We start from the raw sequence: 21,234 nt of genomic DNA, 5'->3' as shown, positions 1-21,234 counted from the left end.
GTCTTCAAATAGACCAAGTTAAGGTTGGGCCAGGTAATAAAACCAAAGCTTCCATTGTCTTGAAATTCTCTGTAGACCAGGCTGGCCTTGAACTCACAGAGATCCTCCTGCCTCTGTCTCCCGAGTGCTGGGAATAAAGGCCTGCACCACCAAACCTGGGCAATGGTTGATCTTTTTCAAATGATGACTGAAAGGGCAAGATAGGGCCTCATTTCTCTTAGCTTTAGTTTTTAGGGATAAACCTAACCAAAAGAAAGCCACGGGATATAATCTATTGCTGTAAGGCTGTAAACCCAACTTTTAACCTACCTTCTCGTTGAGAGGCTCGTGACATGTGTTTCTCAGACGAATTAGAGTCACTGTGATGACAAGGTGAACCAGAAACTCTAGAACCAGAAGAACTTGATGAAGTGGTCAAATCTTGAAAAGAAAATTGAAAAATAAACTTAGCATAACTCTTATAGTATCTTTTAATTTTTTTAATTATCTACTTGAACTTTTAAAATACACCTAAAATGTGCTGACAAAATCTCACGTGAATTGGACTGTAACTAAGATGAAGACAAGGCAGTTCTTGGTTCTGTTTCAGGTTTATATTCTTTTTATATTCTTTATATTCTGTTTATATTCTTTAAAAACCTTTCAAAGGAAAGTCTCATGTGACATAAGATAAAAGGCCAAGTAAGCACACAAACATCTCTGCCTCTCTCTCATTTATAAAATAGAAGAAAAAATTAAAGTCTGTAGGAAGTGAGTGCCAGACATGCCGTGTGCTGAGCTACTTCACACCGCCCCCCTCGCCCTGCATCTCTGGCAGCTGCTGCTGTCCACAGGAGGCCTTGTTGCCTAACTTATCCAGGGAACCCTGGCGGCCTGACCTGGTGACATCATTTACAACTTGAATCATCCTTAGGAGACTGAAGAGCTTTTTGGTTTTTCAGTCAAAAATGGACAACTTAAGGAGTCATTCACACACCTCTAGTCCCCACTATTGGAAGGCAGAGGTAGGTAGGTAGGTCTCTGAGTTTGAGGTGACTCTGATCTACATACTGAGTTCCCAGACACCCAAGGCCACATAGAGAAACCCTGTCTCACACCTTTAAAAAAGTGGCCAACTATATCTTCTAAATCACTTTTTTATTAAGCTTAAGTTGGTTGTCAATATTTAACTTTTTTTTTAAAGGCAATTTTGAATCTGAAAAGCATTAGACTTCATAGGTTTGTAAAAGTTAAAAATTTCAAATTAAAAATTTACTACAATTATACCTGTATTTTTCCAAAGGATTTTAAAAAACAAATAAATGCTGGCTGGTGGTGCGGAATACCTTTAATCCCAGCACTCTGGAGGCAGAAGCAAGAAGATCTCTGAGTTCTAGCCCAGCCTGGTCTACAGAGTGAGCTCTAGGACAGCCAGGACTATACAGAGAAACCCTGTCTCAAGGGAGTAAAAAACAAACAAACCCCCAAACCAAACCTATAGCTATTCATTTATTGTGTGTGCCACAGCATGAGTGGGGAGGTTACAGGTGTGGGAATTTGGCTCTCTCAATCCTGTGGGATGAACAAAGATGGAACTCAGATTGTCAGACTTGGTGGTAAGTGCCTTAATCTACTGAGCCATCACTTCGGGACCAAAAGGAATTTTCAGCAGTCTGTGCACACAGGAGAAAGAATCTAGCCATTTGAAGTTGTTTAACAAAACATCTTTTTTTCACTTTGGGATCTTGTTTTTGTTTTGTTTGTTTTGTTTTAGAGATACAGTTTCTGTGTGTAGCCTTGGCTGTCCTGGACTCACTTTATAGACCAGGCTGGCCTCAAACTTAAAGAGATCTGCCTGCCTCTGCCTCCCAGAGTACTGGGATTACAAGGGTGCATGACCATACCTAGCTGGGATCTTGTTTATAAACAATATTATAATATGTTTCTAGGCCAGTCTTTCATTTCCAGATGCAGATGCAATATGAAGCCTATCAGATAATATTGATATAACATTTACGTTTTTGTGAGCCCCAACTTCATTTACGTTTAATGAGAACAGCAGTGAAAGAAGAATAAGGCTCTGGTAATAGGATGCTCCAAAACGGCATCAGCTTCTGAGTGGACAACGGAAGCGTAGGACAGACTACAAACTCAGACCCTTTTTTTTTTCTTTTGGTTTTTCGAGACAGGTTCCTCTGTGTAGCCGTGGCTAATTCTGGACTCACTTTGTAGTCCAGGCTGGCCTTGAAATCACAGTAATTTGCCTGCCTCAGCCTCCCAGGTGCTGGGATTATAGGTATATGCAAGCATGCCCAGGCAAACTTAGAACTCTTGAAATGACTATAACGTAACATCCTAAAACAGGTATCACCTTGAGCCACCACTAAATTTGAGCCAAGGATGATTCTCTGGTTAGTGTAAGTCTTTTTTATTCTTTTACTTTTTATTTATTTTTACAGTCCAGGTCCTTTATTTGTGTACACTGGACCATGAATTCGTATGGAGTGGGCTCCAGGAGCTCAGGCTCCTTCCCATCAGCCCTCACAAAGTCGGCTGCTCTGGGTGGCACAGGCTGGCGCTTCAGCAGAACTCAGGTGCCCTTCTCCTCGACTTCCTTCGTCTTCTGGCCGTTCTCCTGCACGCGCTCAGGAAGCTGTCCTGCTCTTAGAGTGCCTGATGTGCTCACTGTGCACGCTGATTCTCTGGCGAGAATCTTGCCCTTAGCCTGCTTGTTCACAATGATGCCCACAGTGTGCTGGGTGACGTCGTAGACTCTTCCAGGTTTGCCATGGCAACACTTATGTTCCTTTTTGAACAGTGCCCATTCCCTTGATGTCCACGATAGCACCTTCTTTGTAGATTCGCATGTATGTGGCCAAAGGAACGACTCCATGTTTCCTAAAAGGCCCAAAGAACATATGGCGAGCGCCCCTCCTCTTTCCCTTTGTGTTTGTCATTTTGGCGAGTTACAGGAAGATGGCTGCCACAGCCAAAAGGTAGTGTAAATCTTGGAAGGATTTTAGAGCCAAGAGTCTTTCTAGAGGCACAAATTTACATCGTCAGAGGTACATGCAGGTTATCACACGCCCTTGGGTAACTAGGAGTCAGCTTTCTGAAGAATGGCTTCCTTTCTCTTTGCCTGCTAGCATACTTAAAACGGGAACACATGCCACCTCTGTAAAATACTAATTTATTAAAAAAATGCAAAAAAACCCTAATTTTTAAATTAGTATCTTATACTAATTTTGTGGCTCAGATTCTTCAGAACTTTTTTAACGAGAAGAAAATCTTACCTGAACTTGAAGTAGTTCTTCTTGCTCTCAAAATGGGATAGCTGCCTACTTCTAAAGACTTCGTTAAGTCCAAATCATGCAAAATCAGCAAGTATCCAGAGGATGTTGAGATCAGCATTTTGGAACAATCTGGTGTTAATCTCATTCGCATGAGAAAGCGTGTATGAAAGAACTTCTTATGTGGACAGCCATCTTCTGTACACCTGCAGAAGAAATCAGACCAACAAACCTAGTGTTACCACAAATGCAATGATTTCCAGCACCACCCAAAACACTTTAAAGCAGAACCGAGAGCTATACACACATTTTACGCTGCATTACTTACTACCCCCTTTTAACCCCCAAGGTTCTTTTCAGATTTTTTTCTGAGTATATCCTTCACACTTTTTAAGTAAAATTTTACTAAAGTGAACTCTCTCTTACGCATGTCATTCTTTTGAGAAAGGTTTCAGAATATACAACTTAAGGATGGCAGTGGTTCTCTATGGATGGTAAGGAAACTATTCCATTGCTGCTATTTGTAAGTCTGCCAGCTTGTTACTTACATATTTGTCTTCCGCTTCCTCTGGCTGATCTTTTTGTCTTTAAAATCCTACAATTTCACTATGACACATAAGAAGTTAGATTTGTATTGATCTTCATGGAGATTCATAGCCTTTCTGAGATAATGTTTATATTATTCAAATATTCTAGAAATTTTAGTCATTATCAATCTCTCACCCATTTCCTCTATTCTTTTGCAGATCTAGACGTCTGAAACATTCACATTTGATGTCTCCTACTCTCTGTTTTGTTGGTGGTGGTTTTGGTTTCTCTGTACGACAGTCCTGGCTGTCCTAGATTTGGTTAGTACACCAGGCTGGCCTCAAACTCACTAAGATCCGCCTGTCTCTGCCTCCCAAGTGCTGGGATTAAAGGTGTGCGCCACCATGCCTGGTTCTCAAACTGTATTTTCATCTTCCTATTTGCCCATTTCTGTATGTTGTGTTCTCAGAGACTTTTCAATTATAAGCCCATTTGTCTAATCTATTGCTTTAACTGTGTCTACTCGATCATTTGACCTGTCCTATATAAGTTTCCATATTTTTATTTGTTGTACCCCAGCACCTCTTGCAAGCTAGGCATGTACTCTACCAATAAGCCACAACTGCAGCTGTTTTTTTTCTTTCTTAAATTATTTGGTTCTTCTTCAAGATCTGTCTGCCTAGTCTCTTTGATAGATTTTCATTTTTTAAAATTTCCTTTTTTGATTATTGTAAAAATCATGAACCATAAAATACCCACAGAAAAATATAAACTTTTTTTTTAACTCAGAAAAATGATGTAGGGAGGGGCACACGTGTGAAGGATACCCTGAAGGAGCTGGCTCTTCTCCTCTTACCATACAGTAGGGAGGGGCACACGTGTGAAGGATACCCTGAAGGAGCTGGCTCTTCTCCTCTTACATACAGGTCCCAGGGACTAAACTCAGGCTGCAGAGTTGGTGCACAGAGCATATTTAGAATTTTAAAATGAAGCCGGACGTGGTGGCGCACGCCTTTAATCCCAGCACTCGGGAGGCAGAGACAGGCGGATCGCTGTGAGTTCGAGGTCAGCCTGGTCTACAAAGCGAGTCCAGGACAGCCAAGGCTACACAGAGAAACCCTGTCTCAAAAAAAAAAAAAAAAAAAAAAAAAAAACCAAAAAAAAAAAAAAAAAAAAAAGAATTTTAAAATGAAGGGCTGTGACTTGTTACTTAGAGGTTGAACAATATTAGTCCATTAAAAGGCCTCTCTTTCTACTGTATCTTATTTTTGCTTCAAGCATTCAAATCTTATATTTAATATGTGTAACTAGTTGCTATGTTTTATTCTTCCTATGCTGTCTCTACCCCCCAAACTTCCTATTTGGTTCTTCTAACTATTAGAAGTTTTTCTAGCCGGGAGTAGTGGTGGCGCACGTCTTTAGTCCCAGGACTGGGAAGGCAGAGGCAGGCAGGTCGCTGTGAGTTCACAGCCAGCCTGGTCTACAAAGCAAGTCCAGAACAGTTAAGGCTACCCAGAGAAACCCTGTCAAGAAAAACCAAAAAAAAAAAAAAAAAAAAAGTTGTTCTTAGTCGTCTGATGGTTACTGCATACTTGCTCGGTATAAGAGCAGGGATTCAAGCTGACTGGGAACCCAGAGTACAAGATAGAGGAAGCCATTTCTGAAGAAGCTTTTAGTGCTAACATCTTTGGGGGCAACAACTGAGAGAAGCTGAAAATGTCAGAATTCAACATTGAGTGTGCACTGCCACTCAGGCACCTTGGTTTTGGCAAGGCAATGGAACCTCCAACTGTTTCAGACATCCTTCAGTATGGCACAATTTTCTATACTGCCCTCTTTACAGAAACAGAAGCTTCTGGTAACATGATCCACTGCCCATTGGAAGGGGTAAAAGGTAGAGCTATCAGCTCATAAATATTTCTCATTCAAATCTCTATTTTAGGTTCCTATTTTTTACAGGGTACCAGAATTGTCAATTCCTATAGTTTTTGAGGGTAAAAAAACCAAAGGGTAAACCAACCAAAGTTTTAAACTTTCCCCTCTGCAATTTAAGAGTTAGGTTGTTTTTTTGTTTTTAATACTTTATTTAATTTTATGTGCATTGGTGTGATGATATCAGATCCCTTGGAACTGGAGTTAAAGACAGGTGTGAGCTGCCATGTGGATGCAGGGAATTGAACCCTGGTCCTTTGGAAAAACAGACAGTGCTCTTAACCACTGAGCTATCTCTCCAACCCCAGATTTCTGTTTGTTTGTTTTTTAAATTACTTTTATTTACATGTATGTGTGTGTACAACGCAGGTGCTGTAGTTACAGATGGCTGGTGCAGGGAACTGAACTCAGGTCCTCTGGGAACAGCAGAATGTACCCTTAAACTCTGAACATGTCTCCAGCTTCAGGAATTAGCTTTCTTGAACTTTAAAAAAAAAAAAAAGATTTATTTATTTATTTATTTTACAGTGTTCTGTCTGCCTATATGCATGCCTGCCAGAAGAGGGCACCAGATCTCATTATAAATGGTTATGAGCACCATGTGGTTGCTGGGAATGGGACTCAGGACCTCTGGAAGAGCAGCCAGTGCTCTTAACCTCTGAGCCATCTCTCCAGCCTTCTTGAACTTCTTGAATGAAACTGCCTAAACAGAAGTTGCTAAATCAGTTGCTATTCATCTACCTGCTTCTCAGCTTCTAAAATTCTGTCATGTTCCTTCTCCTGGTTGATTTTCTATCTTTCTAAGTTTATGTCTGATCTCCTGTGCCTGCCCCACTTTGGTTTTTGAGATAGAGTCTCACTTTGTAGCCTTGACTGATCTGGAATTTCTTATGTAGAGCAAGTTGGAATTGAACTTACTGAGATTCTATTGCTTCTGAGATTATTGTAGTTTTTAAGTCTTCTTTTCTATAGATTTTACTTTAATCTATAAAGACTTAAATTTAGGTTCGCAACTGCCATAAAGGTTATCAATTATCTGTGAAATTATTTACTTTAGCTACATGTGGAAAGACTAACTTGGTCTACATAGTAAATTCCAGGTCAGTCTCAGCTACTCAGCAAAATCTCATGTCAAGATATATGTGCATGGTGGCACACGCCTTTAATCCCAGCACTCGGGAGGCAGAGGCAGGCGGATTGCTATGAGTTCAAGAACCGCCTGGTCTACAGATTGAGTCCAGGACAGCCAAGGCTACACAGAGAGACCCTGTCTCGAACCACCCCCCCCCAAAAAAAAGATATGTAACAATTTGAGTGTGGTGGAACATGCCTGTACTTACAGCTCTTGGAAGAGTAAGGCTCGAGGATCAGGACTTCAAGGTCACCCTCAGTCACCTCATTAGTTGAGGCCACTGTGAGCTGTATGAGACCATCTCAAAAATAAAACTCCAACCATCAAACAAATAAATCAACTAAAACTATGTATATTTACACATATACACTTTATTTAAAAACTACTGTTGTGTGCCTATACTCCGTTGACAAGAAGATAGCAAGCTCAAAGGTAAACTAGCTACAAAGTCTCAAAATAAAAAAAGAAAAAGCCTTTCAACTATTTGTAAGGATATACTCGCAACAGAATTAGAACATGATTGTACATTATTTTACACCTAGTAACCTTTTTTGGTTTTTGGAGACCGGGCTTCTCTGTGTAGCCTGGCTGTCTTGGACTCACTTTGAGGAACAGGCTGGGCTTGAACTCACAGAGATCCACCTGCCTCTGACTCCCTGAATGCTAGGATTACAGGTGTATGCCACCGTGCCTGGAACCTTTAGATATTTTTAACTGAGTAAAACACTGTGTATAAAACTGTTTATGAAAAGTGTGTATACTTATGGTATGCAACATTTTTCTTTTTTTTTTTTTTTTTTGTGGCCCTAGAGATCAAGCCTGGGGCTTGCATATGCTAACCCTGTGCTAACCTACATTCCTAGCCTACAACATGTTTTGAAATGGCTACATTAAGCTAGTTAAAATATCCAGGAATTATTTTCTTTTTTCTCTTTTGGTTTTAAGACAGGGTCTCTCTACATAGCCCAGGCTGTTTTGGAACTCACTTTGTAGACCAGGTTAGCCTTGAACTCACAGAGACATGCCTGCCTCTGCCTCTCAAAGTGCTGGGACTAAAGGCAAGTGCCACCAAAGCCTTCTCTTGGAGATTTTCAAGTATATATTGTTACTAACTAAGGCTATAGTGTTATATAATCTATACTTCTTGAATCTGTGCTCCCTAACTGAAAATTCGCATCCTCTGACCAACCCGCCCTTCTGTGCCAGTTTCAACCCTTAGGTAATTTAGCCTTAGTTCCACTCACTGCCTCTCCAGGTCTCCTCTTGGACTCTATATACTTTTCTAGATTCTACACAAAAGCGTAATTCTGTCATTCCCCGCGTGGCTTATTTCACTTATGACCCACTAGGTTCATCTATATTGCTGGGAAAGATTTCCTTCTTTTAAGAGGCTGAATAGTACTATGTGTACCACATTTTAAAACCCACTCATCTGTTGGATGCTGTACAATGAGTGAGTGAGTGCAGACCTTTATCATCTGGCTTAGGCTTTGGATGTGTACCTAGTAGAGAGATGGCTGGGTTATTATGGGAGTTCTATTTTTCTTTTTGGAAATTCTAGTTTTCTATTATTTTACATCTAACAGATTTGGTTAAAGCTCACTTGTTCTGATAATTTCTCTTAAGACTTTCTAGGATTTTCTTTATTTTTCTCAAGACAGGGTTTCTCTGTGCAGCCTTGGCCACCCTGGACTCACGCTGTAGACCAGGCTAGCCTCAAACTCACAGCAATTCACCTGCCTCTGCCTTCTTGAGTGCTTGGATTACAGGTGTGCGTCCCTGTGCCCAGCTAAGGATTTTCTGTACAGATAAAGAATTGGAAAGCTACGGCTGTGGACCAAACCTGGTCCACCGGCTGTTTTTATACAATGTGCATGAACATGGACACATCAACCCATGTATTGCTTCTGGGTGGGTGCTCAGAAACTACATACTATGAAATGCTAAAATTTTTATTATTTGATCTTTCAAAGAAAGTTTGTCAGACCTTGAGAGACTCACATAATCTGTGAATAATAATATTTGCAATCCATATATATGCATGATGGTTTTTCTTTTACTGTACCATTACCCATGATACTGGTTAACAACATTAGTAATGGTGGGCATATTCTCTTACCCAATTTTACAGAGGAGGTTGACTGAGGTGTCACTCAGTTGGTAGGGTGTTTGACTAGCATGCACAAAGCCTTGTGTTTGATGCCCAACAGCACATAAACTGGCTATGGATGCACACACGTGTAATCTCAGCACTCAGAAAGTGGAGGTAGGAGGGTAAGAAAGATGTTCAAGGTCATCTTCAGCTACATGAGAGTTTCACGCTAGCCTGAGCTAGAAAACCTGTCTCAAAAAAAAGTATATATGGTATATACTTTTGGTGAATTTCTACTTCTGTTTAATCATTTGGTTTTCACAAATTTCACTCAGTTTTATTGAGGAAAAATTAACACACCATAAAACTCACTCATTTTAAGTGCACAGTTCAATGACTTTTGGTAAGTTTAGAATTGTGCCACCATCAATACATTTCCAGCATCTTAATAGTCTTCCTGATCATCCTCAGCAATTATCCTGTTCCAACTCCCAGACCTAATAACCATTGACTTGCGTTTTGTCTTCATTATTTGCCTGGCTTATACACAGTCATATGGTAAGTGCTCTTCTAAAAAAAAATTCAGCTTCTTTTTTACTCAAAATATTTTGGGGTTTATCTCCGCTGTAACACACATTAATATTGGTTGATTTTCACTGCAATTTTTTTTTTAAATTAGACACACTACTTGTTTGTCTTCTGAGACAGGGCTTCTCTACATAGCTCTGGCTGTCCTGGGCTCACTATGTAGACTAGGTTGGCCTCCCAAGTGCTGGGAGTAGGGGCATGCACCACCATGCCCTGGTGATATACTACCTTTTTAAAATCTATTTACCACTTGAGAAAAATCATATTGCTCCATTTTTGGAAGCAATTATGAAGAATACTACTGTAAACATTTATGTACAAGTCTTTGTGTGTACACATATGTTCATTTTCTTGAGTAGACATACCTAGGAGGTAGAACTGCTAGGTCATAGACTTACTATATTTAATAGCTCATAAAGCTGGCAAATTGAGCCAGGTGTGGTGGTACACATCTTTAATGCCAGTACTCTGCAGGCAGAGGCAGGTGGATCTCTTCGGGTTGGAGGCCAGCCTGTTCTACATCGTGAGTTCCAGGAGAGCTAGGACTATAGAGAGAGATCCTGTCAAAGATAAAACAACAACAAAAAAACAAACACAAAACAAAAACAAGCTGGCAATCTGTTAATTCCTGTAATAAGAATTCTAATAATGATGCTTCCAGTAATGAGGTCCAGTTTCCTACATTCTTACCACTGTTAATAATATTGAATCTTTCAATGCATAAATGTGTATTATCTCTTTGTTCATTTATAACTTTTTTGTTTTTTCGAGACAGGGTTTCTCTGTGTGGCCCTGGCTGTCCTGGACTCATTCTGTAGGCCAGGCTGGCCTCAAACTCACAGATTTTCTTGCCTCTGTCTCTGCTTTCGGAGTGCCGGGATTAAAATTGTGAGCCACTGCTGTCCAGCTGTTTTGTTTTTTTAATTATGACTAACTGTTGAACTTTTATAAGACAGAATCATAAATGAATCTAGTTTACTTGTTAGTATAATTAACATAGTATCTTCATTTTTAGAATAAATACAACTTGATTTTGATATTGAGCAATATCTTCTAGGATTTAATATTTTTATTTAGAATATTTGTGTCAATATTCATATTATATACTGGATTTTCTTTTTTCCTTTTAACTATCTTGATATGTTTGGCTACCCACGTCATACCATAATAGCTTTATACATGAGGTACAAATTCCCTTTCTAGAACCTAACCAATTTCATTAGAATGTTATTTATAATATTTGATAGAAGTCACCTTTCAAATGGCCTTTGCTGCTTTTTTATTAGCTAAGTTTTAATTAATTTTTTATCACGTGATTGTTTTAAGATTTATTTGTAAAAGTGTGCATAAATGTATTATATTCTGTGTATGTTCATGTGAGTGCAGACATGAAAGCCAAAGAGATTGGCACTGGATCCCCCAAAGCTGGAGCTGCTTGCCTTTGTAAGCTGCCTATTATAGGTGCTGGGAGCCAAACTGCATTCTTTGAAAGAGAATAAGAGAGGGGCTGGAGAGATGGCTCAGAGGTTAAGAGCACTGTCTGCCCCTCCAGAGGTCCTGAGTTCAATTCCCAGCAACCACATGGTGGCTCACAACCATCTATAATGCCACCTTCTGGCATGAAGCTGTCTGTGCCGATAGAACACTCATATACATAAAAATAAATAAATAAATAAAAGAGAATAAGAGCTTTTAATCATTGAGCCATTTCTCCAGGCCCCAGTTTTTGTCATTTTGTCATGATCACAGCAAAAATAATGTTACGTATTGTATAAACACTGGACAGGGAGAATAGTTGTGAGTGGAACAGGGTCTTTGGATGATACACCTGTACAAAGGGACATCAGCTACTGCATCATGAGATGATCTTGAGAGTGGTATTTCTGGAGGAACAGTGGGTACCAGAAGGTGCAGGATACGGTGCAGAGCGTAACTGGTATAGCAGAAGTTCACTATGTGTGTGTGCTGGGAGTCAAACCTGGGCCCCGTGGAGCTATGTATGTGAGGCTGCAGAAAGTGCAATCTTGTAACGGTAGCTTTTGCTGAACAAGAGCATGTTAGTAAAACATCAGATTTGGTAAGAAGTCAACTCTTAATGGTCAGTTTTACTGAGCTGCTGTTTTTTGTTTGTTTGTTACTTGATTTGAGAGAGGGTCTCATTGCGTAGCCCAAACTGGCCTGGAAAACTTGGTAATCCTCCTGCTTCAGTCTTCTGAGTGCTAGAACTACAAGAATGTGCCATTATACCTAGCATCTAATGCATACTGAATGAGATGTCTATTTCATCAAAGTTTTAAAGCATATTGGTATAAATGTGTTGTTGCTTTTTTTTTTTTTTTAGCTTTACATTTTTTTCTTTTTTTGTTTTTGTTTTGTTTTGTTTGAGACAGGATTTCTCGGTGTAGCCTTGGCTCTCCTGAACTTGCTGTGTAGACCAGGCTGGCCTTGAACTCAGAGATTCACCTGCCTCTGTGTGCTGGAATTAAAGGTGTGCACTACCACGCCCAGCTAACTTCTATTTCTTTTATTATTATTTCCATACATGTACTTTTATTAAGTTTACTGCCTCTTTTCCTCAATTTCTTTTAATAAGTTCATCAATTTTCAGTCTTCACTACTGAAGACTACACGTGGGACTTTCTCTCCCTTTCTTCCTCCCAGATAGACTCTCACTATATGTAGCCCAGGCTAACATCAATCTCATTCTCCTCCTGTCTCAATCTCTCGAATGCTCGAATTACAATGCTAAGATAAATGTGGGATCTTCTAATAACTGTGTTAACTAAACTGCGCTGACTGCAGAGAAAATGGTTTGTATGATAGCATTTCTTACCTACTATGTTGTTTAATACAAGTTGTTTTGTTTTTTTGTTTTTTTAATTGGTTCTAGGTCTGTTTTACTGTTTCGGGGAGCAGAATTCTAAAAAAAAAAAAAAAAAAGCCTCATCTCCTGCCTTTTTAAAGGCCTACCTTATTTCCTACCGATTTCTTGTTTGTTTTGTTTTCTTTCCAAATATTTTTCTTATAATTCTGTCAAGTTTTGCTTCTAATTATATTCCTACTCAAAATTTCTTCCTAAATTAACACTTTCACCCACCTCCACCCCTATACATTTACATCTTTTTCTTTTGTTTTGTTTTTCAAGACAGGGTTTCTCTGTATAACAGAGCCCTGGCTGTCCTAGGCTCTCTGTAGACCAGGTGGCCTCCCGAGTGCAACATCTATATTTTAAAAGGCATGTTTTTATCTGTTGAAAGACAGTAACTCTGTCCTTCACTCAAACAATTGAAAGTATCTAGAAATTTTTTTAAACTAAGAATATCTCTTTTTAACATAAATCTGAAGACTCTAATATGTCAACTGTATGAACAACTCACCACACCACAGTTAGCAACAGGCACACTTTAAGTACTTCCCAAGTGTCACAAGTTCTCTGTAAGGAAACATTTTCCTGAGTGTTTCCTAACTGAGGTTGCTGTGTAAACTGCTGTGAGCCAGTCTCTGCCAAACTGGTGCCAGCAGCTATCCCCTTCTCCCATGGACGATCCAAATGAGACCATGCATCATTTCTAACCACTGCTTCTGGATTAGAATAATTCCAAAGGAGTACTGCTCTTTTAATGCATGGAAATACAATTTAAAAGTTAGAGAATAAGTACATTTAGAACCTAAGGTCCAAAGAATGAGAAATATTTTGATTCACATAGGAAATAAAGATATTCTCCCTTATACTTAGGGAATTCATTAGATATATGCCTTGGTCTCCTGCCTATATAAATTCCCTCATCATCTTTATTTTTGCAGTGGTCTCTGCCACTAAACTATATATATTCTTAGTTTCAAAATCTTTAGTTTTAATATATGACTAAGTGCAATAAAAAGAAGGAACCATGGGTTTTTGTTTTTGTTTTTTAATACCAGGTCTCTCTACATAGCCCTAGCTGTCCTGGAATGCACTCTATAAGCCATGCTGGCCTTGAACTCAGAGATCCACCTGCCTCTGCTTCCCTGAGTGCTGGGATTAAAAGGCCCATACCACCATGCTCACTTTTTCTTACTTTTTCTTTCGCCACCCTCCACCGCCCCCACCCCCCAGACAGGAGCATCTCTTGTAGCCCAGACTATCCTCCAAGTTGCTATGTAACCAAGAACGCCCTTGAACTTTTGATTTCTGTGTCTATTTCTGGAGTGCTGGGATTACATGCTGCACCACCATGTCTGTTTATGAGAGGATGCGGAGCAAACGCCTAGCTTCATGCATACTAAAGGTAGGTGCTCAATTAGCTGAGCCACGTCCCCAGCCTAGGAATCACTTGTTTGTTTTCCCCAACCAAAGTTAACTTTTTGATACCCCACTCCCCCACTTTAGAGCAGAACACTACACTTGTTCTCCACCTCTTAAAGAGAAAAAAGTTTTACAGTATTACATTCCTAACATGGTCTCCTATTTACAAACCTGTTAGTGTCCCAAATAATGACATTTCCATCAAATCCTGATGTTACTAAGAGTCTTGTATTAGTGTCATATTCGATGTTCTTCACCCAGCTAGTGTGACCATGTAAAGTGCATACTTTGGTGTTCAGTTTTCTCAGATCCCATAGTGCTATTGTAGTATCATCAGAGCAGGTAGCAAATAGCCGGTTATCAAGAAATCTACAAAAGCAGAAAAGAAAAACTGGTTCATTTAATCTTTACTGAAAGAAAATATGACTTTAGAAACAATCTCTATATTACAAGTGGGAAGCAAAGGAATGCGACCTCCCTGTACGACCAGAGATTCTGACACAGACAGTGCCCCTTGTCCACACAGCCACACTGCCAGGCTCTAATAATTAGAGACATACTCTGACTGGCTATGTCACGGTTGATTTTATTTGAAACTAAAAATTGTGAATAGGTGTTTGGAGCACAGTTAGTAGAAAGAAAGGAAAGAACTCCAGAATCTGCCCAGGAAAAGAAAAGAGAAAGTTTAACAGGCAACAGATTTTAAGGACTAGACTGCTCAGGGAACATTGTATTAGATAAAAGATTCTAATAATAGAGATCTCCTACAAGTCATGTCTTGTCCTACTTACAACAGATTTACATACAAAGTGTGCAATTCAATTGCCATTATTTAAATCTATTAATTCAAAAACATTCTCCAAATAGTCCTCCATGACAACATTTTATTAGTCAAGACTTTAAGACAGACTTAGGCTATAATATAGACTTTTATCATTTTTACTCATTTCCCAATCTTTAGTAACAATATATTTTATACAAACACAACTCATTACTCACAGTTTCGTTTTTAATTTAATAGTAGGATGATGTCTTTAGCGAACACTATTACATACAACTTCCTAGTCTCCTGTAGAACAAATGAATTCTGAAGCTTCTTCCAACATAAAATTACATATAAGTCTGCCCAAAATAAGTGTCAATATCTGTAAACAACATCATGACCTTACTGCAATTTATAGTTTATCATGCTTTTCCCCTCCTTTTTTATAAGCCTGCAGCACCTGGTATTCCCAGGCTCCATCCCATCCAGTACTAGCAGCCACTCGGCTCTACATGTGGGCCTCCCTAGCACATTCAGGGTGGCATGACCATAGACTTACATGCTTTGGTGGGAGGATCACCATTTTAATTTTGTTTACTTTTTAATATTTAGCTGTCATCTCCTCTAGGAAGCCTTCCCACTCTATCTAGTTTAGGGTAGTGTACAAATTTGCATAAGCTCCCCAATCACTCTATAATATTTGGGGTACATGTGTGGTATATTTGTATATGCACATGTATTCGCTGATGGAGTCAGAGGTTGTCTTCCAATATTGTTCTTTTGAGGTAGGGTCTCTTGACTGAGCCTGAAGCTTGCCACTTCTGCTAGGATGAGGCTACAAATGTGAGTGCCACCAAGCCCTGCTTTTCTGTGGATGATGAAGATCTGAACTGAGATTCCTACACTTACACTTTATCCACTGAGCTATTTCCCCAGTGCCAGCACTCTACACTGCTTTTCGTTTTTAGTTTTTGAGAGAGACTTTCTTTGTTAGCTCTGGCTGTACAGGACTTACTCCGCAGACCAGGCTGGCCTCTGCATTTCTATCATAATATTTAACATTGTAGCATAAGGAGCAATTTCATAAAGCTATAAATTCCTTGAAGACAGGGAAAATACCTACCACCATGTGACTAGAGCTGCAGTGCCAAGCACATGTGCTTATCTAATTTACTTAGAGGAAGGGGTTTACATAGCCCAGGTTGGCCTCAAGCTGGAGATGTAGCCAAGGATAACACTAAATTTATGTCTGTCTTATGGGCCACCACTTCCAGCTAGTGTGGTGTGAAGATCAAACCCAAGGCTTGACTCATGCAAAGGAAACATTTCACAACCAAGCTACATCTCCAGTTTCATCAGTAAAGAGTTACTAAATGAGTGAATAAAGGAGCTCATTAGCCAGAAGACAAAAGCACATTGTTACATAAAATAATTATGTGAAATAAACAAAATAAAGAGGATGGTTAGGGAAGAGTACAATGAGAGCTGACTGAACGGAATGGGAACTCCCAGAGGTTAAGAAACACACAGGTATGAGGAGACAAATGGAGAACGTATCATTGATGCATTCCAGTGGCTTTTCTCCCCCCACCCCACCCCCACCTCCTCTAAACAGGATCTCACTATGTAGCCCTGGTTGACCTGAAATTCACTATGCAAACCAGGCTGGCCTTGAACTCACAGAGACCCTCCTGCCTCTTCCTCCCCAGTGATGGGATTAAAGGTATGTATGTACCAGCACTCCCAGCCAGCTCAAGTGCTTTAAGGAAGAAAGGAAATGATGACACAGGAGTTTTAGAAAGATCATTTAGATGACCAGGTCGCCAAACTTTTGAGTTTCTATTTTTAAAATTATGTAAGATGGAGGAAATCAGCTTTTCTGTATTTGTTAATAAAGTAACTAAAAAGTAATTGTTGCATAAAGGATATTTTAATTTCCAAAGTGTACAGAGAATCTTGGAGTAAAAGCTAATAATTTCTAATTGAGTTTACTCTAATTGAGTAAAATTCAATACTTTGACTTTATTTCATTCATTTCCCCCCAAAGCATTAACTGATAAATTTCTTATATTGGCAAAGAGAATAAACCATACAATAGTAAGGGTGGCGTGTGGATTAAGATACTATCTATGGCAATTTTTATCCAAAAATATGTACATGTACAGAACATAAAGTATTAGATAAGTCCTTAGATATGTGGTCCAATCGTCTCCAATTAAAACTTAGAATGGCCTGGTCTACAAAGCAAGTCCAGGACAGCCAAGGCTATATACAGAGAAACCCTGTCTCGAAAAACCAAAAACAAGCAAGCAAGCAAACAAACAATTTAGAATGGCCTAGAAAGCTGTAGACTGTTGGGTTGGGGATGTAGCTCAGTTGGTACAGTCCTTGCCTAGTACACAGGAAGCCTTGAGTTTGCAATCCCAGAATGCATGTGGGAGGTCAGGTAGGAGAATCAGAAGAACAAAGTCATCTGTGAATTCAGTGAATTCAAGGCCAGCCAGGACTACAATGAGACACTGTCTTAGAAAAAGAATATCTATGAGATAGAATTTCTAACCTTACATTCTCTGACAAGTAGAAGCTCTTCTTGCACAAACACTGAAATCAGAGCCTCTCAACTGTTCCCACACAACTAAATTGGTATAAAGGTTCTTCTGGTGGACCTCCATCTGGAGGGCCTAAGCCCTCTATTGGAGGAAAACTGGTTAAGGATAAAAGCAACTAAAAATGAATTACTTTAGAGCCTACATCTCAAAATATTGTTGATTTTTAAAATTAAACTAAAACAATCAGGAAAAGAAATTTCTCCACTTATGTAACTAGATGAAAATTCTTAGAATGGATTAAATCTTGGGTTTTTGTTTTTTTTTTGTTTTTGTTTTTTTTTTTTGTATAATCTTTGCAATGAAATTATAATAGAATATGATGTCCTCACTTCATATTTGAGTTTTATACTATAATCACTTTTCCATAAATCCTCAGATTTTATCAACTGTCCCAAGAGCCACTAAGATATTCACAAAATTTCAAGTGTCTCCTGTGCCACTGTTTCCATCACTTTGTTCTTCTGATATTTCCTCTAACAGATCCTCTATTGCCAATGATTGTGTATGTATCTTGACCACTTCTCCAATATCACTTTCAGGGATTTGAGGAATGACTCAACTGGCAAATACTGTATTTGTCTTATATTGTATGAGATATTCAAAATAGCACAAGACCAAAAAAGCCTGTGAGAGGGAGAAAACAGACTCTGGATTAATAAGTAGGCATTACACTGTTTTATTTTTTTTCCTTTTGGTTTTTTGAGACAAGGTTTCTCTGTGTAGCCTTGGCTGTCCTGGACTCACTATGTAGACCAGGCTGGCCTCAAACTCACAGCGATCTGCCTGCCTCCGCCTTCCTGAGTGCTGGAATTAAAGGCATGCACCACCATGCCCAGCCCTAAGTGAATATTTTTATAGGTACCCTGGAGCTTTCTCCTTACAATCTTATAATTACAGGGACCTGGATTGCTACATCGACTCTTACGTCTAAATATAATAAAGTTCTAATGAATAAGAAGTAAGCCTAGGGGCTGAAGAGATGGCTCATCAGTTAAGAGCAACAGCTGCTTTTCCAGAGGACTGGGGTTCGATTTCTCATACACACACACACACACACACACACACACACACACACACACACACACTCATGCATGCACTCACTCACTCCGATATACATGTAAAGGTCAGAGACAACTTTGTGGAGCTGGTTCTCTCCTTCCACCATGTGGGTCCAAAGGTTTAAACCCAAGTTGTCAAGTTTGGCAGCAAAGCAACTTGTCATATGCCATTCACTCCCATTTTTAAAAATCTTGAACAATATATCATATGAAAAGTGTTTTATTGGGTTTTGACACACAATAAATGGAAGTTAGTCTTATTAAGTAGTGCACACTTAAGTTCATGCACCCAGAGACCTTTCAGATTCTTAACCTCTTAGGTTACTCGTGCTTCTAAACAAATTTCAAAACCCTAATCAACAAATCAAAGAAGCAGGTCCAAATTTGTAGGCATGAATGCGATGGCAGCATGGTGACAGCAGCACATGAGAGCTGACACTGATAAAAAATTCAAACAGGTTAGTCAAAGGTCTTTTCGAGTGAGGACAAACAACTTGATACAAGTCTATATTCTTTTTGATATAAAAATTTTCAATTGTAAAATATTAGAAATAGAGACAATTAGAACAAATACAACACACACCTGTGATACCCACCACCTAGCTTTATCAAATGTTAACACTTGGTTATCTTTCAGAATTGTCTGAAAATACAAACATATTTGAAGTACATGATGAGTCCCTCCCCAAGCCCATTCCCCTCCCTCCCTTTCCAGAGGGAACCACTATGCAAAATTTGTCATTCCCCATGCATGTGTTTAATACTATAAATTAATAATATGTACATACCCATTTTTCAGACTGTTTGTACCAATTTATTCTGGAAATATTTAACAAGCACCCACCATGTACAAGGCAGAGTTTTAGGTGCTAGGATAAAACAGAACAAATGCATGCCTCTATCAAGCTTATGTTTGTGAAGTTTTAAATTTTTATATAAATGGTATCACACCATACAGTTCACTCTACAATTTGCCTTTCTGTCTCATCCTTACAGTTTTGGGGTGTTTTGGTTCATTTAACTGATGTATAGTATTCCATTGTACACTAAAATGTATCTACTTTCCTCTTAACAACATTCACGTTCTCCTTTTTATTACTGTAGTGCTATAACGAATCTTTCCTTCCTCATGCATCTAACTCAGATGGTTATGGTGTGTATTCTCTACTTTCTCTGGAGACTTTAAAGGTTTGCTATCCAGTTAGTAAGTTATTTTCAGCCATGCTATGAGAAGGATCAGATTTTGTTTTCTTTTCCATGTATATAACCAATTTCATCTTTCCATTTTCCCCACTGATTTGTAATGCTTTTGCTCTTATGCAAAATGTTTGCATTTCCTAAGTCTGCTTCTATTTCATTCCACTATCACTTGCTCTAGCTCTGTCCCAAGACTAAATTTCATATCAGGAAGGGTTGTTATTCCAACAGTTTAGTCTTCTCCAAAACAACTTCAGCTGTTCATGGCAGACCACTCAACAAAAATGTTTAAAGTTAGTTTTAAGAAAGCCTCTGATGGTATGTATCTTAGTCAGAAGTACACTGTATTAATACACTAATCTGGGGAGAGTTGGCTTTTTTTATGGTACTTAGTTTACTTCAGAGAGGACCTGCATGTTTGTGCGGGTTTTGTTGTTTGTTTTCCCACGAGTGTTTCTCTGTGTAGCCCTAGAACTTGCTTTGTAGACCACAGATCTATCTGCCTCTGCCTCCCAAATGCTGGGACTAAAGGTGTACACTACCACACCTGTTTTTCATTTTGTTTGTATGTGGGTTTTGTTTGGGTTTTATTGGTTTTGCTTTTAATGTGTAGCTCAGGCTGGCCTCAAACTTCTGATCTTCCTGGCTCTACCTCCTTCAGCAAATCCTATCAGCATGTGCTACCACAACCGGTATTTGTTTCTTAATGTTCCAGCCAGACTGGAACTCACTACGCAGACCAGACTAGATCCACCTAACTCTGCCTCTGGAGTGCTGAGATTAAAAGCTTTGTGCCATCACACCTGGCTGACTTACACGGTTTTGATTTATAGGTAACTTGGACACTTTGTGTTCCAATCTGGCGGGGGGTGGGGGGGGGGTGGGGGGGGGTGGTATTGGACTATACAGCAGTGCCAGCGAGTAAGAGGACTGGCTTGCGGTTAATCCTTTCTGCCATGCTAGTTTAGATTTAGAGTGCTTTATTTCCAGGTCACCTTTATGCTGAAAGTGACATCTTTTGGGTTTTAGATTTTACAGTCTTCTAAAAGAATCTTTATATGGAACTGACCCTAGAATCAAGTCTCCTGTCTCCTGTTAAAACAAAAGCTCAGTGTCACCAACAGATCTCACAGGGTAAAAGCTGAAGCCTGTTACCTCTCAGTGTTCCTGCTTCTACTTCCTTTGTGGCCCAAGAGCTCCTTTCTTGCCTGTTAACTAAGCACTAGAGTAAAATGTGCAGACATGTATATAATTACTTTATTCAGCACTTGTTTTATTAGACATTTTAAATAAGCAGTCTTAACTCTTCAACAGCTTGAGTTACACTGACCAGTTTTGTACTCAGCCATCAAACCTCATTATCACTATGGTCTTGGTCTTGGTCTTGGCACTTTGCTTTTGCTTTGTGATGTCAGGGCTGGGGTTAAGGTCCATACAAAGCTTGGGATTATCTTGAGTTTTCCTTTACTACAAATACTACTGCATTTTACCCTAAATGCCTTTGCTCTTTCAACTGTCCAATATTGATAATAATCTTAACTTTCTCATTTGTTTTCTTGTGATATCACTGTTAAAAATATATATTCTCACACACATATATATTTTCTCATTCAAATTTTACATTGTCTTTTTTGTTTTGTTGTTTCCTGGTTTGGTTTTTCTTTTTTTCCTTTCTTTTTAAAATATTTATTTATTTATGTATTCAGTGCTCTGCCTGCATGTACACCTGCAGGCCAGAAGAGGGCACCAAATCTCATTATAGATGGTCATGAGCCATCATG

General features: G+C 39.2%; 1 protein-coding gene across 3 annotated transcripts in view; it reads right to left on the bottom strand.

Moving 5' to 3' along the window:
* The window catches only part of DCAF10 (DDB1 and CUL4 associated factor 10), a 58,975-nt gene that overhangs the window by 8,980 nt on the left and 28,761 nt on the right, over nt 1–21,234 (bottom strand). For 2 of the 3 annotated variants that reach the window (XM_084778181.1, XM_084778179.1), the window contains 3 exons: nt 13,998–14,195; nt 3,273–3,475; nt 310–420 (listed from right to left, as the gene is read on the bottom strand). In XM_084778181.1, coding sequence (XP_084634307.1) covers nt 310–420; nt 3,273–3,475; nt 13,998–14,195 — 512 coding nt within the window. The remainder of the gene's footprint in view (nt 1–309; nt 421–3,272; nt 3,476–13,997; nt 14,196–21,234) is intronic. The other variant, XM_084778180.1, reaches the window with a different exon arrangement.

Source organism: Acomys minous, assembly GCF_964271855.1.
Source record: "Acomys minous genome assembly, chromosome: 1".
Taxonomy (NCBI): Eukaryota; Metazoa; Chordata; class Mammalia; order Rodentia; family Muridae; genus Acomys; species Acomys minous.
This window is presented reverse-complemented; position numbering and strand designations above follow the sequence as displayed.